The sequence below is a fragment of the Botryllus schlosseri genome, chromosome 1 (genome assembly GCF_051294905.1).
Source record: "Botryllus schlosseri isolate E-star chromosome 1, Bs_hap1, whole genome shotgun sequence".
NCBI classification, from domain to species: domain Eukaryota; kingdom Metazoa; phylum Chordata; class Ascidiacea; order Stolidobranchia; family Styelidae; genus Botryllus; species Botryllus schlosseri.
In genome coordinates, this window is record NC_137236.1 from 22,328,364 (window position 1) to 22,345,483 (window position 17,120).

At 42.6% G+C, this 17,120-nt stretch overlaps 1 protein-coding gene across 3 annotated transcripts in view; it reads left to right on the forward strand.

Annotated features, from left to right (window-relative positions):
- LOC145445108 (uncharacterized) overlaps positions 1 to 12,515 on the forward strand; it is a 141,388-nt gene extending 128,873 nt beyond the window's left edge. For 2 of the 3 annotated variants that reach the window (XM_080323260.1, XM_080323248.1), the window contains exons 20-30: positions 1,102 to 1,307; positions 3,069 to 3,187; positions 3,251 to 3,355; positions 5,219 to 5,293; positions 6,574 to 6,686; positions 6,822 to 6,951; positions 7,071 to 7,241; positions 8,983 to 9,137; positions 10,017 to 10,135; positions 10,320 to 10,451; positions 10,899 to 12,515. In XM_080323260.1, coding sequence (XP_080179386.1) covers positions 1,102 to 1,307; positions 3,069 to 3,187; positions 3,251 to 3,355; positions 5,219 to 5,293; positions 6,574 to 6,686; positions 6,822 to 6,951; positions 7,071 to 7,241; positions 8,983 to 9,137; positions 10,017 to 10,135; positions 10,320 to 10,451; positions 10,899 to 11,052 — 1,479 coding nt within the window. In that variant the 3' untranslated portion in view covers positions 11,053 to 12,515. The remainder of the gene's footprint in view (positions 1 to 1,101; positions 1,308 to 3,068; positions 3,188 to 3,250; positions 3,356 to 5,218; positions 5,294 to 6,573; positions 6,687 to 6,821; positions 6,952 to 7,070; positions 7,242 to 8,982; positions 9,138 to 10,016; positions 10,136 to 10,319; positions 10,452 to 10,898) is intronic. The other variant, XM_080323257.1, reaches the window with a different exon arrangement.
- Positions 12,516 to 17,120: the final 4,605 nt, after the last annotated feature.

The window sequence follows — 17,120 nt, forward strand, 5'->3', positions numbered from 1 at the left end:
TCATAATAACTGAAAGAAGGGTGCAAATATACGGTGACCATTCCCGTACTTCGAATAAGTTATAGTACTTCGTTACTGACAGCCTACGGGATATATCCAAGGGTGGATTGGGTTCTACTTTCCTTTTCCATCCACGAAGGCGCAAAAAGAGGGAACACATTAGGGTTACCACGTGTACTCCTTCAGGAGGATATGTCCTTCCTTATCATGCGATCTAAAATGTACTCCTAGGACGCCTGAATGTCCTAATTTCAGGAGATTCTTTCTCCGCCATTGTTTTGTCGAAATCTGTAATGCGTACGTGCGAGTGCGTCATTTGGGAGTAGGACCGGAAAATGACCTTTTTTTATTAATTTTTATTGCAGCAAACAATACGTTCATATCGCCAAATTTATTCCACTGTTAGCTTTTTTTTACTGCCGTTCGCGACTCTGTGTACTTGTCATTATTACGTCACAACGACAAAATTCTTTCTATATGTCGAACTTGGTTAACCTCATTTACCGGCGTTCACTGCTGAAGAGAGCCAGTCGAAAAGCGTCCAGTGGAATAAATTTGGCAACATGAACGTATTGTTTGCTGCAATATTGAAGTTCTGTACTTCGAAAAGCCTGTTAATTTTTAGTCAACGCCACAGCAGTATTGTTCAAAAAGTAGGTAGTTCGGGATTTGGGTCAGGAAAAATGACCCTAATTTTAAACAAGATTTCCATTGCAGAGTTTAGATTCAGCAGTCTCCTGGTCCTATAAATTGCCTTTTATGATTTATCAAAAGCGTCCTATTCTTCGGATTCCAAATAAATGGTGACCCTAGTACGCATAGACTGAAATTACTACGCCCCTGGGATATATCTCCATAAGAATTTGTGTATTTATCTCGTTTTCACCCTTTGTAATGGGTTTAAGAGCTTAATTTGGCACCAGAAATTTCCAATGGCCGGATTAGCACCTTATACTATTGTGAAAATATGGCAAATATGGTGTTTTCCACGGTATATGGCAGAAATTTGATCAAGAGGCCTATTGTCCATCCTATGGATCAACTTTGACAAATGCACCTATTTTCTCACTCATTCAATTACACCATATTCTCATTCCGCAGGTTCCCAACGGAGTCGAGCGACAAGTAATCATACCGGAAGTTCAAGTCCCGGTGCTGAACACGCCGGAAGCGCAACCGACGCCTCCCACCAGTCTGGACTTGGCCCACGCCAACCACCCCAACGGCACCATAGTCAAGGCTCAAATCAACCGAACCCCGGACCAGGGATCGCCGTCGCCGCTGCAGCAATACTTGCTTCACAACAGGTACGGAAGCAAATTGTCGATTTTGTGACGTCATCGCGCGCTACCGGACTGCGTTTGATTGCTGGTCGCTGTACATTTTCTGGAGGCACACAAAGAGATGCTTTTGAGTACAGAACCTCATAATTAGTGCGATTAATTTTTGACCTAAAAACGGATGATTTTGACCTAAAAAATCAAAATTTTGACCAAATCTTGACCTCGCGTATGCAAATTAGATGTTTTTTGCACATAATGTTGAAATTGTACTACTTGTCCCCACTTCTGGTTGGAACTGCCTGGTCTTGCGAAGTAGTTTGGCCTGAAAAAACGTTTTTGACTTAAAAACTGACAAATTTTTTCATGGAAAAATCAATATTTTAACGAACTCTGGCCCTATGAAGAATTCCAATAGTTACATCACGCATTATGGTAAAAATAATTAAAATCTGTTGTAGTACAACGAAAGATACTTTCCTACATTCTAGGGTAGGCAGTGCCTGTCCTTACTAAGTAGCTTGTCAAGAACGAAGAAAGACCGTTTAACAGCAGTAGCAGTTGTTTGCTGACAACACTGAAGTTATGCGTACACTGCTGCACGCCGTACTGCCTCATTCTGACAACGTTGTCTTTGTCTACATCACAATTTTTAATCATGCTGTAAAATGTCAAATGATAAGTTCACCGAATGTGCAAAATCTACGATACGAACGAAATACAGAGGTCGGAACAATTTTGACTTTGTAAACAATTTTGACTTATTTTGACATGTAAAAAAAATCACCCTGCTCATAATACATTTCAATAATTTATACAGACTATACAGACCGTTGAATAATATAGAGAATGCGTTTGTATGTCCGCCTTTGCAATGTCATGCTGTTTGCGTTAAATATCTTCGCGGTTAAATATGCATGTCGAAATTTCTAGTCCCCATGATAATGCTACAGAAAAACTGTATGCTGCGAAACGAGTCCAGCTTGGTGCGCAGAAATTTGCCATTCCCATACTTACGGGAACGAACTATGATACGATATTATCTGAATTGGATTCGATTTCCAAGTATTCGCAAATTTGGTGATTCTAATTCTAATCTAACTAGTTGTAACTCTAATTATAACCTAATTTGTGAAAGGCATGCACTGCGTATGCTGTCGAATCTAATTCGGCTTTTCCTGAAAAATACTGCAAGAGAGCCGTGTACGTATAGTGCGAAACGAGACAAGTTGGTGTATAGACATTTGCCATCCTCGTGCCCGTAAGAATGAATTCAAAGATTTGACAGGAACTGAATTCGGTTCAATTTTCAAGTTTTCGTGGATTCACCAATTCTAATTCTAATCTAATTTGAAAAAATAACTAGTTCTAATTCCAGTTATTTGTGAAATTTATCCATGCTTTCTATGTCTGTGCTAGTGCGTTACTCGTAACGCTTCCGACGAGACATTCGGGTGTGATCGCAACATATATCGCTCCGAAATTGAGCAACAGACTTTTTAATAAACAACACATGACGTCCGGCCTAGTAATTTATATCAATCAGCTCGTCTTGAAGTTACTTCGCAATAGTGGTTACGTATGTTCTGTATATCGCAGGATAAAATTGGTGTTGGCAAACATCTCGATGTCACCCTGATTGATCTTACTACTCCAACTTTATTTGTTTTGTCCGCAAAGCCCAACTAAACGTCCACTCTTGTCGGCAATTTCCGACGAAGAAACTTTGGTCGTGAAAACTCGGGTTTAACATGATATTTCCCGTGTAACGCTCTAATTCATCTGCAGCAGCGGATCGCACAGCTCGCACTCGCCGGCCGCCACGTCGTCGAACTCCCGGAGAGAAAGCTCAGACTCCTTAGACGGGCCCAGCACGAGACATTCGAACAGCAGCGTCTTGTCATCCTGTGAGTAGCGGCTCGCGTTAAGTTTCCGCGCAGCCATTTTCTGACGACCTCTTTTCGCTACAGCGAGCTCGAGTTCGGCTACCCACAATGCAACGCACGGTCTTCACGGGGCTCGCGCTCTTCGACCTGGTAGTCAGCTGTCGAACTACGACAGACATCATTTGATGGGTGAGTGTGGTAGTGGTCATTTATATTCGAGTGGAAGAGAACGTATTGCTGCGAATTCCAGCTCAATTGCGAGAACAGGTGGCGATTTCAGAGACGGGTCAAAACTACACGCACTAGAACAGCGGTTCTCAACCTTTTTGGCTTCGCGGACCACCGAGGAACTCCAAAGTTTTAGTTCAAATTTAGGTCTCTTATCGTGCAATCGCCATCTGTCTTGTGAAATATCAAGTGTAGGCTAGTGATAAACAGCAACAAATTGACCTTTCTTGAAAAAAAGACATGCTATTTATGTGGAAACTGGGAAGGATTTTATTATTTCAGGGCGAATTCTGTGGCTGCATTTCTTGATATACGCGGCCGTATCTTAAAAATCCATTAATTTCAACAAGGATAAATGGTGGCGAATGTAATGATAACGCGTAACGATTCCGAATTCCGACGACGCATTCGGGTATGATCGCAACATATATGTCACCAACACAACGTACAGGCTAGTCATTTCTATCTAGCAGGTCATGTTGAAGTTATTCTGGAGTAGTTGTTATGTATATCAGAGGAGAAAATGGATTTTTGCAAACAAACTAATTCCAAAACCCCAACAAAACACCTCTAAACAGCAATACGTTTGTGTCAGTAGGCTATTGACAATTTGTCGATTAGAGTGAGTTAGCGCAGTTGAATATTTCATCTCAGACGGCCATACTGTTTGTGCGATTCCTGAAGTTTTAGCAGTTGTGAAATGAGACCGCTTCTTGATCTAAAAGGAATACAAATTTGGCTATCAACCATTTTGCAAATTCGAAGGTTTCGTGGACATCCTGAAAATGCTTCGCGGACCCGCGGTTGTGAACTACTGCATTAGTATTGGAAATACTGTAATACTAATAACGCTTACGGGACATCGATCAGTCAACGCTTTCAGTATTACTCGAGACAAAGCCATTATTTTGTTCACATCTCCCAATTTCAGTGTAACGATGCCGGTGTTATATTTTCTTAACATCGTGCCGCATCATGTAGTTGTCCGCGAAACGTTGCTGGGCTCGTTACGCTGTCGTGTTAGCAAAATTACGCCGCTGATCGGGAACTATCGCGCTGGCGATCGCGGTGCGGGTTTAAGTTATTTGTGGCGCGAATTCGCAACTTCATCTGTTGCTCGTAATAGGTCACGCCGTCCGATCGCATGTATAATGGCCCATGAGTACGATTTACTTGAGAATGTGGGGCAAAGTTAGTGTTTTAGGGTCGGGTTAGGCTCATGTTATAGCATGGCTTAATTCCAGGGTTGGGGTTGGGACTGGAGTTTGGATTATAAAGTCACATGCTCATTGCTTAAGTGTCGCATCTTGAAGGGTTACACGCTGAAATGTCGTTTTTCATTCTGCCGCATGCTAAAATGTCTGGCAACGGTGTATGATATCTGCAAAGTATCAGTAGCGATGTACTTGAAACGAAATGTACAACTCTGCCAAAATCAAATTTTGATAACATAGGATGAATTCAATTCATTCGTGAGTGCCAAGCAAGTTGTAATTTTCTGACTGCATCGTCCGTGAACGGCTGTTTTTAGGCAGATATACGTTTCACAATTTCCATAATTCAATCAGTTTGTTTAGCTTTAGGTTTCGTAACGAATATGTAATAATCATTTTAAATCGTTTTTCTGCGCTAATTAACTCATCCACTAGCTCTGGATAGCCATCGTAAGCGCTTCACAGAGATTTCACAACTTGTCTGTGATCCGTTCGCGTAGCTGTGTACGCGACAGTGAAAATCCACCCAAATCCAGGGATAGTCAATAGTTTTTACGCTGCGGTTTTGGCTGTGCGACCACGTGTAAACAAAGCTATCTCCACGTTACAGCCTCGGGCACCAGATCCGGCGACGAAAGCCTCGAAAGCCCGCGCTCGGGAAGGACAAGCTCATCTTCGATATCAGGCGAGTGCCTTACACCTTAGCGGAGCGCTGTTCCGGGTGGTTTTATGCTGTTATGTGACAGTAACGGATGGGTTAAGAATGTATCATCGCCGATTCGCTGGAACTTGAAAACTGTGAGCAGAGACTTGGGAAATTAGCTGTTATCGGCGAGGGGCTATGCGTAGCGAGCAGTTTTTCGGGTTGAAATTGGAGGTTTTGCTGTAAAACGCTTGAACGCCGACTTCGTCAGAGTCCTTACATCTGAGAGTAGACTATAAAATTAGCTTATGCCTTTCAACGTTCTTTGATTTGTTGTTTAAGGCTTTGATTTGTATGCTAGCGGTTAGCCGGTTAAATAATGAATAAATTCAACGAAAACCAAGTTCAGCTGATATCCAATACGAGTTCATTCCCGTCAGCACGAGAATGGTAAATATTCGTGCACAACGCATGACTCGTTTCGCAATATACGGTTTTCATGAAAATAGATTAGAATTACATTAGCGTGGAAACATTTCACAGATTAACATACATTTGCAATACCGGTACTTCGCTCTTGCTCGTTCATGGCCGTTGTATCAATTCCGAATCGACTTAGAATGCGGGCCTGAACATTATAAGCCCGTGCTCACATTGTGTGAGTTGTCAGGGTAGTTTCTACTGCGATATATATCTGTGCTTGTGGTTTCAACTTGAAAATTTCACATCTGGGGCAAATGTAGAATTCGCTTTCTCTGTAGTACCGCCGCGTACCAGGACATTATCATGATTGAGCTGTTTTGTTTACGTTGCATTGTAAGCTGACACGCCGCGGTAGACCTAAGGCTACGTTCGCTTGGGATAGTGTGGCTTTCGCTACGCGTATAATATTGCAGTAAATGAACAGTTTGGAATTTGTTTGGTGTAAATATTATGTAGCGAGGTTACGTTTTGCCCGATAGCCTTTCGGTATGTTCCGGCGTGAGACAACGTTTTTACCATATGGTTTTAATGCTCCGATTTTGCGGTGAAAGCCAACGCTTCTGCAGCGTTTGCTCAATGTTATCTTCGATTATAGTATGTTTCGTTGCGTAGGAACGTTTATAGATGTATGTGGTCTCCCATCTGCGGTCTCTTTCACAATACACAACTATAACTAGAACTACCTCAAAACAGTAGATGCGGAATGTCAACTATCAACTAGATTAGTAGTTTACATAAGCCTGGTTCCTTTATTTTCGGTGTGTAATGCTATCTAGCAATGTATTAGGCCCGTTTGAACGGGTGTCATTGATTCTTATCGACGTTCTCTCTTTGCGTAGATGCCGAAAAAATGAACCAGTACGACACGTCGAACGCTACGGTGTCGACGGCGCCGAAATTCATCAGAGACACGACGGCCTACTGGTACAAGCCCAACATCGTAAGAGATGAGGTAATGCTTGCGTTGCGAGTAGATTTAATTCGTTAGTTTGTTAGTATAGGCGAGAACACAGTGCCATCTACTGTTTTGTCTAGTCATAGTATACCCCAAGAGTCTTGTACTAACGCCAGTGTTTTATGCGTACAGGCTTTGGCTATTCTGCGTCCTAAACCTGCCGGCAGCTTCATCGTGCGCGACAGCAGATGCTTCCCGGGAGCTTTCGGACTGGCCCTCAAAGTCGACAAGTTGCCCACCAACGTGCAGCTGAAGCCGGGAGGTAAGCGGCATACTTTACGGGCTTGAACGAGAACTTGCGTTATCATTGACAAACTCGCCTCCGCTTCGTTTCCTATTTACACATTGCGGCACATGCGGAAACATTCCTTTTTATTTCAGCCGATATCGCCAACGAATACGTCCGCCATTTTCTGATCGAACCCAGTTCGAGAGGTGTGAAGTTAAAGGGTTGCCCCAACGAGCCTGTGTTCGGCAGTCTCTCGGCTCTCGTGTACCAGCACTCGATTACCCCGTTGGCCCTGCCGTGCAAGCTTATCATACCGACGGCGGGTAAGATAAAGTTAGATCATAAATCCAATATTTGTATGACGTATATGCTGTGAGGTATTCACTAGGGATGGTGTGAACATTCGCGTTCGCGTTCTGTGTGTGAACCTCAGAAATGTAAAGGTTCACGTTCACAAACGAACCTATGTAGGTTCTGCATTGTGAACCTTTTTCATATATTACCTTTTTCACTTTATTATAACATCATTGGTTGAAATTTATTGCATTTCAACTGCGGGCTACTCTATCAATGGCGCAACAAGCGAGCATGCACCTTGACAATCTCAAAAATTTTACTAGGTTTATTACAAAAGTACGCTCGAAATATCCAGTTTTCCGTTTGTGAATATTTAGTGAGTCTCTGCTACGAGCTTGACCGGCAACCACACAATATCAAGAGTGAAATACCCTACATGTAGGTGGTCAGAGAATGCTGATGCTTATTCAACCTATCAATGAAATTGATATCGTTGTCTGATGTAACAAAATCTAGCAGGCGTACGGAGTCAATCTTAATTTCGTATGTTTATTGTGTCATAAAAACCAAATCCGTGCAATTGGGGTATTGATGGGGTAATATCGGTAGCATGTATAGACATCCGTTATACACTCTGCTCAATATCAACGTAGCAATACACAGACGCCAAATACATTGTCTGTCTGGCCTAGACCGTTAAGGCTTATATTCCGTTGCAAGCGACGGGAGATATTAGTTTTGTGGGACTATCATGTCGTTTGGTTGTCCCAGTTGATACATTTGGCGACGTTTAAAACGTCAATAAGTACTCCTGCATTGTGGCATTATCTGGCCGGATTCGTCACTAGGTATCGTGTACGTACATTATTATAGGCTATCACGTCACTGAAATGTAGGGTTGGGATTAGCAATATGACGTCACGAGGTTCACGTTCGCGTTCACACAGAACCTTTCAAAATGGTTCGCGTTCACACGAACCTGAACCTTTCAGAGGTTTACACCATCCCTAGTATTCACTCATGTTTTTTCGAAAATCTAATATCCTTACCTATGCTATGCTAATAGTAGTTCGGCCTAGGTCTACCCTGCTCTGAATTACAGAACTTTACAGCAAACTTTTTAAAAAAAATCACCTGAAATTCTGAAATTTCAAAGTGAAATTTCTCCAACATGGGTTGCTCATGTTCTTTCAAACTTAAGCATAGCACAAGGCTGTCTTAGTACGTCCTAATAAAGGTGTAAGATCGGAAAAGGCGCGCCACAATTATGAGATTTGATATTAAGCGTATCGGTCCATTTTTTGACGGTCAAATCCAAACTATGCGAAGCAGAACTACAGTTTTCAATATTTCGTGTAGAGCATAGCGACACCTAGCAGCTGTGAAAATTACGTGGTGATGGGTACAGCCGTCCGCAAGATAGCGCTGTCGACTCGCAAGTCCCCTTGTCATAATTGCATTCGTCGGAGGCGTCTAGCATTCATTCTCCTTGGCGCTATTGACCGGATCTCCGGATCTAGCCGGACATGAATGCTTCTGATATTAGAGGCTTCCTTTTTTTTTATTCATGATAGTGTCTATGTAGTGAAGTCACTCGCTACTAAATCCGAAGCTATACAATAATAGATTTTACCGCCATAGCTACATCCTGCATCCAAATGGAATCCTGAAACATAGAAATCACGTAAATTCGAAGCCTTCCGTCAGTTTATGCCCGTCTCTGGGTAACAGGTAACATTCAACAATTAACACTTTCGCCTTGTTCAGATCAAGAGATCCCGAAACCCCCCAGCCCGCAGGCAAGGCAACCCGAACCGACGCCCTCGCCACAAGCGACAGCGGCCGAACTGCTGAAACAGGGCGCCGCCTGCAACGTGATCTACCTTGGATCAGTGGACACGGAGTCTCTGACCGGACCGCTGGTGAGGCAGAATTTTCTCTGCATGCGTCTGGTCAAGTTTAGGGCAGATTCGTAGTTACGTCACTTCTTATTGCATTTACGTTACTTTTTTCGTTATCGATTTCTACTAGTGTGAGGTATGTTTTTTTCCGGGTAGGGCTATTACGCCCTGTTATAAAACAAATTTTGTGTTTTTCCGAATTAGAATGAATTCAAATTATAGCTAGACAGCTTTTGTTGAATTAGATTTAAAATTGCTAAATCCGCAAAAACTTGAAGGAATCGTATTTTCACCATAGCGCGGTCTGTATATCCGGTACACCGCCCTTTCGGGTACGAAATCCTGGTTTCACACTCATTTCAACGGGTGTAAATGAGTCAAATACACCTAAACATCGAGATATGTATCCCAGGAGTGTAATGGGTTTTGTTTCCGTGTGAATTAGTGTATTTGACTCATTTTCACCTATTGAATAGGTGCGAAAGCGAAAGGTATGCTGGAAACGTTTATTTGGTTTGCACCCTATGCTACAATGAAAGTCGAGGCTGTGGTTGACATCCGCATAGCGCGCGATGGTCTTTCGCGGCGTACAAGTCTGTTTTCTGCGGTTGTTGTTGGTGGTATTCATGGTGTTTGTCGGCTACCAGGCCAAAATGCTTCGTTTTTATTCCGTAGCTCTGCCGACTTGTAGCACGGCCCACTTCTAGGTATTTATAAGACACCTCTTACACGTATGAGATAACGAGGAGGAGCCTAGGTAAACCTCCAACCCTTAGGTTGGAATTCTGGAGTCGACCTCGGTCGGACTCGAACCCGCAAGCCATTGATGTTGCCGCTGTGGATTATAACGCTACGCTATCTCTCTATCTGAGGTTTTAAATCAGCGCCTTTGTTTCGCAGGCTATCGAAAGAGCGATACGCGAGACGTACCAGGTGGCCAGGTCCAACCCCAACTCCACTTCGATCGTGCATTTCAAAGTCACGCCGCAGGGAATCACGCTGACAGACAACGCGCGAAAGTAAGTAATCGGTGTCGCAAATTTCCCGTAAAAAAAGAGGAAACCTATAGTACAAGTAGAAAATGAAAGGATACAATGCTCGATTGTTCCGAAAATTCCCCTTGCAATCGACTTTGCCGTCGCGGACGCTTCAAATGGGAAGTTGAAACATTCACGTTAACTTTAATTTCAACTCTTTCCGCAGGCTATTCTTCCGAAAGCACTACCCGACCGAGACAGTCACGTACTGCGGTCTGGACCCGCTCGGCGGCGCTAACAAGTCGCAAAAGTTCAGGCGGTGGGACGCGACGGGCGTGAAAGGCTCCGCGGACGCTTGGTACGTGTGAATTTTGCTTTTTGGCGGCTAAATCACTAATACCTAAGCGATCTGATCTCAATTGATTATAATGGGTGTCACTCATGGGACATTTTTGTAGCACGAATGATGCGTAAAGCTCACAATAGCTACCTTCCGCGCGACCACGAAGCAAATATTGCCTTTTCTATATACCAATAAACATGACATTGCCTCTAACGTACAAAGCTTTGTACTACATGTTGATACGACCGAACGAGGTTCACTACCTTCCGCCATGGAAAATAGTATCGAAACTGTCGAACTAGTTTTCAGTACACAAAAAATATCATATCTCGCTGCTCGACACGAATCATTTGAATTATTACTCAGTTAGTATTCGTGAACTTGGAATTAGTTATATTGGACTTACAATCACTTTTTGAGCTTCAATATTCGCGTGCCTAATTACATCATCTCATTTTCTAGGCTGTTTGGCTTCGTTGCACGTAAACAGGCCGGTGCCACCGGAAACACATGCCTAGTCTTCGCCGAACTAGACCCTGCTCAGCCCGCCAGGGCCGTGGTTAACTTCGTCATGAAGGTGCTGATCGGGTTCTCCCGCCAGAACAGCAGTACCTGATTCTGCTCGCAGCCTTTTACATGACGTTACTACTCGATGACGTCATCTAATCACGGCGTTCGCTGGTCGAAACGCGCACCCCGGGGAGGCGACCGGACTGGAGGCCCGCCGAGGTCCGCACCGCCGACGCCTCGCCCGTGTATCCCGCGACTAACCAGCTCTTGTCTACTGCCAACGTTGCCCGTCCGACTCGGGTCGGAGTGAGGCGTCGTCTCGCGTAACTTATTCTGTTAACGTTTCTTTCCGATTATAATAATCATGTTCAAAGATATCGATGATTTTTATCGCGTTTAGCGTTGTTTTGATGTTTAATCTGATGTGTTGCGCGCTGTGTTTCGTGTCGAGCCGGGATATCTATTGGATGTACACGGGATGCTTTCTATTATGATGGGATGTTCAATAAACATCAAAAGGATTCTTCGTATAGGCCCTGAGAATGCTATTGGAAATCCGTTAAATACTATTTATTGGTGCTGGCATATATATTGAACTTACACTTGATAAATCGTATTGGTGCTGAGACATCTGTTACATATCAACGGGACACTTTGTGTTATGCTGATATACCTATTGAGCATATATTGGATAATTCGTATGAATTCTGGCACAGCTATTGGAAATCCACTATTAGAAATCGCATTGGTGCTGGTGTATCTATTATATACACTGGATAAATGGTATATGGGCTGAGACATCTCTTTGAAATCTACTGGATAGTGTGTGTTATACTGGTATATCTATTGAACATTAACTGGATAATTCGTATTGGTTCTAGGAGAGCTATTGCAAAACCGTTTGGTACTTTGTATTGGTGCTGGCAGGCCTATATCTATTAAATGTCCATTGCTTAAATTGTATTTTGCACTGGGAAAGCTATTGTAAATCCACTTGATACTTAGTATCAGTGACGAAATATCTATTGAACACCCAATGGATAATTCGTATTGGTTCTGGGATAGCTAAGAGAAATCCAAAGGGACGAGGTGTGTTACGCTGGGATATCTATTTGAAATCTGTTAGATACTATGGCTTTCAATCTTTGACTGTATTTCCTACACTTAATAGTTCAAGGGCTTTGTTGTGAGTCGAGTAGATTCAAGGCGTCGCCATTGCTGACTATTCCCAAGTCCGGGTCATTCCGTGCTTGCGATGCCTAGCTCCATTGATTTCATATACTTTGGCGTTTCGCGAATTATGTGCTAATACAACTCCGCGTGTATCAACTCTGTAACGTGACACGGTACGCGTTTCCAGATCAGACTGAGATTTCCCCCCGGTGCTTTCTGTAAAGACTGTAAGTATTAGCCTCCTTTTACCGTTCGAAAACTGCGGAAGGCGCTTTATTTGCTCTATCGTTCAGTCTGTTCGAGATACTAATACCGTTACTTTTGTTTTATGCGAGAATACGTGAGATATTTACGATTTTATGTCAAGCGTTCCTGTAAATAAACGTGGCCCGAAAAGTGTGGGGTCTGTGTTCGGTGCAGGGGTGGCGAAGACAGCAACGGGTCAGTATTTTCGAGGTTTGGATTTGTTTTGCGGTTCTAAAGTACGATTTTGAAGCCTGGGTCAGTTGAAGGAAAATTTCGGCGTAGAAGACAGTGTAGCTTTAGGTCAGTGGTTCCCAAACTTTTTTGAGCTACCGCCCCCCTGGACAACGAATAAAGTTCCAGCGTCCCCCTCCCTCTAAATCAAAACCTAACTAAAGTTGTTCTGCATTTATTACAGCTAATAACGAGACAGATGAAGCTGGTGTATTATTATCATCATCATCGTCATATTGGGTGTGAGTTTTGATATAAGAACCATTCTAAAATCTCAAGTCGGTGTTTGCTGTGGGTCAGAAACTTGATCACGGCACTGAGAACACGTCAAATATGAGCGGGGAAGGGCAACTACGAAAAAGTCCACCCGACTTTAGTGAGAGTATTTCTATTTGATTTAATTGCCTATCCAGAACGATTGATTGGAGATATTGAACTTATGGCAAAACTCGAAATTGTTCTACACTACAATATAATCAGTAATCGGCTCTTCAATCATTTCATGATCGGAAAATTCACATAATGGATTGATTATCCGGTAAGGAATTTGTAACCTATTATACCTCGATTTTATTTAGCGTCGATGGGTTACCTCACCGCGATGTGCTGTGATCGTATAGTGCAGTGGTCGGGAGCCTTTACGACTGAAGACCCATATTTGCTAGGCTTACCATACGTCCTCTTTTCAGAGGATTTGTCCTCTTTTTTGACATTTTTGAAAGTGTCCTCGGAGGACGCCCTTTTGTCCTCTTTTTTGAGATTTTATCCTCTTTTTTGAAAATTTAGGTCAGATTCAGAGCAAATTGCGAGCGATATGCCGCAAATTAGCACAGAAGTGACGCTCCGGCGGGTATTTCGGAGTGAAAAACGGTGATTTTAGCTCTGAGCGAAAAGCTGACCTTTTTTTAGTCATCCACCTGGTAATGTGGAGAGAAAAACGGTATTTTGAGTTCTGAGCAGAAAAGATGACCTTTTTTTTAGTCAACCGATCCCAAAGTGGGAAAAATTCACCGTTTTTTGAAAATTCTACTCCGGTTTTGCAAGTTGCAAATTTTTGAAAAAGTGTCATCTTTTTAGACTTCCAAAATATGGTAAGCCTAATATTTGCCCAATATTTTTACTTGTAACTCCCAAAGAGCCATACATGTCAATCAACTGTTACGTCACAATTGAACAGCCGTCACGTATTTGTAGCACAAATATATAGGATTCGTAGTGTTTGCCATATTTTTCTGCCCGCATGCGTAGGTGGAGCCAAACATGGTCACTACAGCAGTATACATACCCACCATGTGATACGTCAGGGTCGTGGGGCTATAAGTGAGGCAGTGCCTCAGATGTCTTCAGGGATGAGTGAAGGAAAATTGTGAACCATTCAATGGTACGTTCTATCGATGTTTATGAATGACTAGATTCTGAACAATTTTATTCCCGAAATCACGGAATTTTCATATTTATTGTTCGAAAATAAAGCGCGAAAGGAGTGGTAAGACTCAGATGAGGCACCGGCGGGCCAAGCCTCACCTGTGACAGCGCAACTCATCGTAAATACCTTAGAATTTATAATCATTGATATTATTCAACCGTAATTGTCGCGCTGATTCTGAAAATCTCAGTATTTATCGACTACTGAAATATTCGACCTTACCTAACGTTACGTTACACACTCATATTTTTACCGCGATGCTAATAAGCTAATAACAAGCGAGTCAAGAAAAAGGATGCGTTGTTTTTATTTTGAATTTGTAATTGTGAATGTCACTTCAAAGACATTTTGTTTCTCGGTGTAGATCAGGGTGACATTGTGTATTTGAAAACTGCATTGTCCTACAAGTGTCGCCATGTCTGCTATTCTCCTTTGTCAATCAAGGTATCGTGCAATCCAAGATTGCTAGGTGCGCGATGGTTGGTAGATCGAATTCGCGAGTGGTGTTAGTCGCCGGTGCGACAGCAACTTAAATTTGGGGGTTTGGAAGAGAGGGCCGTGCGGGCCCCTAACTCTGCATACCTGACGGTCTTGACATCTCAAAGACATGTTTGTGCTGCCACGAGAATAATTATTCTCGCCACCATGGCAATTTATTATCAAGTTGCTGCAGTATTGATAAATTAGGTACAAAATTAAAAATTTCTCAAATAGCCATATCTTATACCATAAAGAGCCATATATGGCTCGCGTGCCATAGGTTCCTGACCACTGGTATAATGGTTAGTACCTTACGTTGTGGCCATGATAAACCAGTTTAGAATCCTGGTCACAGCAGACTCTTTGATAAAGTATCCTAGCGAAGAGACAGTCGAGACGAATAACATAGGCTAGCGCGATTTGGCAACACATTTCCACCAAAATATAGTGTCGGAATAACTATAAACCTCAATGAAAGTTATAAAAACTTCTAGATATCCCTGGTGATCCCGCTTATTTCCCGTCGATTTCCAAGTTAGAAACTCGGTTTCAAAATCGATTTTATAGCTTATATTTGTTAGAATCCGGAATATGGCTATTGTATAACCATAACCAACCATGTCGTTCCGTTCCACTCTATAAAAATACAATACCAGACCGATGTTTCGGTGGTAACTTAAAGCGATGTTAACCTCGCTATAATGGATCATGAATGTAGCGGTTGCCGCTGCGAACGATACACTAGCTGTACTGACTCACAGCCCCGAACGATCGTGTGGATCTTGATCGCACTTGTATATATGCAAGATGGTTCCTTTATTATCACAGCGCAGACCATTAGTGGTTTGATGTTTACCACAACCAGTCAATTTAACAGGTTCAAACTGTGCTGGAATATAATAATAAATACAACCAATAATGGGTAATAGAGAATGTAACTTTTAGTATACTCAATACTCATACTCAGCGACTACCGGGTTTCCCAGCCTGATAGTGATCCGCTGATTAGCGCGTGAATCACGTACTGCTTCTACTCTGTGGGAATAGGATAGGAATATGATTCATAGCATTAACAATTCACAGCGAAGGTAGAATTGGTGTATACCAGATGCTCTCTTCTGTCATCCTGCTTTACATTCATTGATATCGATCGCGTTATTTGACTGCGTTGAAGATTAATTTATTACGACGATTGCCCGTCGGTGGTTTAACCCATCGTGCTGCTCTGTAATCATGTAGTGGTTCGCACCTCACGCTGTGGTCGTGATAACCCAGGATGCACATCCCGGTCTCGGCACATTTTTTTCTACCACGAGGACTCACTGCATTATTCATTTTTAAATGACAATCTTACCAGTGTTCAAAATAATAGTTTTTGTAACTGTTGACTTTGACAACGGTTTTTCTGTTAGCAATATGAATAGCCATACGTTGTTAGTAGTTTTTGCGCATGATATCATGAGCGTTAGCACTTGACTCGACGCGGATTTACATAGTTACGCGATTGCAAACTGACAACTACGAACGAAAAATATCCGCATATACGACGGTGTAACCTCATTCGATTCGAACTGGCTCAGTCGAATCAATGATATCACTTGACCGCTGATATATTCTTACCGACAGTGATATATAATTTCGGAACTTGATAGTTTGATTCGTAAGTCTCTCAAGTCGCGCTGAGATCGTATCAATAGTGCTTCGTTGGTACCTCACGTTGTGGCGGCAAGCATAACCCAGGTTCGAATCATGGTCACAGCAATAATAAGAAGTCAGTGGTCACGATGGATGATAATACCATGGTCTGCGCAAGTTGTTGGGAGACTCCTCAGTTTTACACCTGATTGGAGTCGTTATTACAGTTTCCGTCGTAACACAATGCGCCTATTGAGTGACTTATATCAGCATCAGCACTCCATGCTATCAGTCAACTTTACAATGATTGCTATCGATTGATGGTGTTGAAGAGTAATTAGTTCCGATGAGGGTGTCGCCGATGGCATACGGCCTATCGCGCTGCGCTGTGATCGTATAGTGGTTAGTACCTCGCGTTGTGGCCGTGATAACCCAGGTTCGAATCCTGGTCACAGCACGTTTTGTACAGCTCCGTTTCTCACGAATAACTTACAAGCATTTCCTATTAACTATTTGCATCGACAACTTTTTTCTCGTGGTCTTGATATGACTTTATCGAATCCTGGTCACAGCACCTTTTGTACGAAACCGTTCCGCACGAATAACTTACCACAAACTGGCTATAAAATTTCTTAACAACTATTTGCTTGGACACAACTTGTTCTTGTGGTTGAGCATGCGACAGTCGAACCTGCGGAATATGAGAAAAGAACGCAGTTTTCGATCGGAGCGTAGCTCGTCTTCGCCTCAGCGACATCCGAAAACAAAAATTTATGGTTGATATTCCCGAGCCTCAATGCAGAGATTAGTGCTTCGGTGCGAAGTGCAACAACAAAACTGAACTCGGAGATGCTGGCGTGAGCGAAAAAAAACTGTGTAGCTTTAATTCTAATATAAATCTAATTCGGAAACGCTGAAAATTTTATAGTTGTCCAAGACTGTATCTTGACCGCATTCGTATATCCAAGAAGGTTACTTTATTA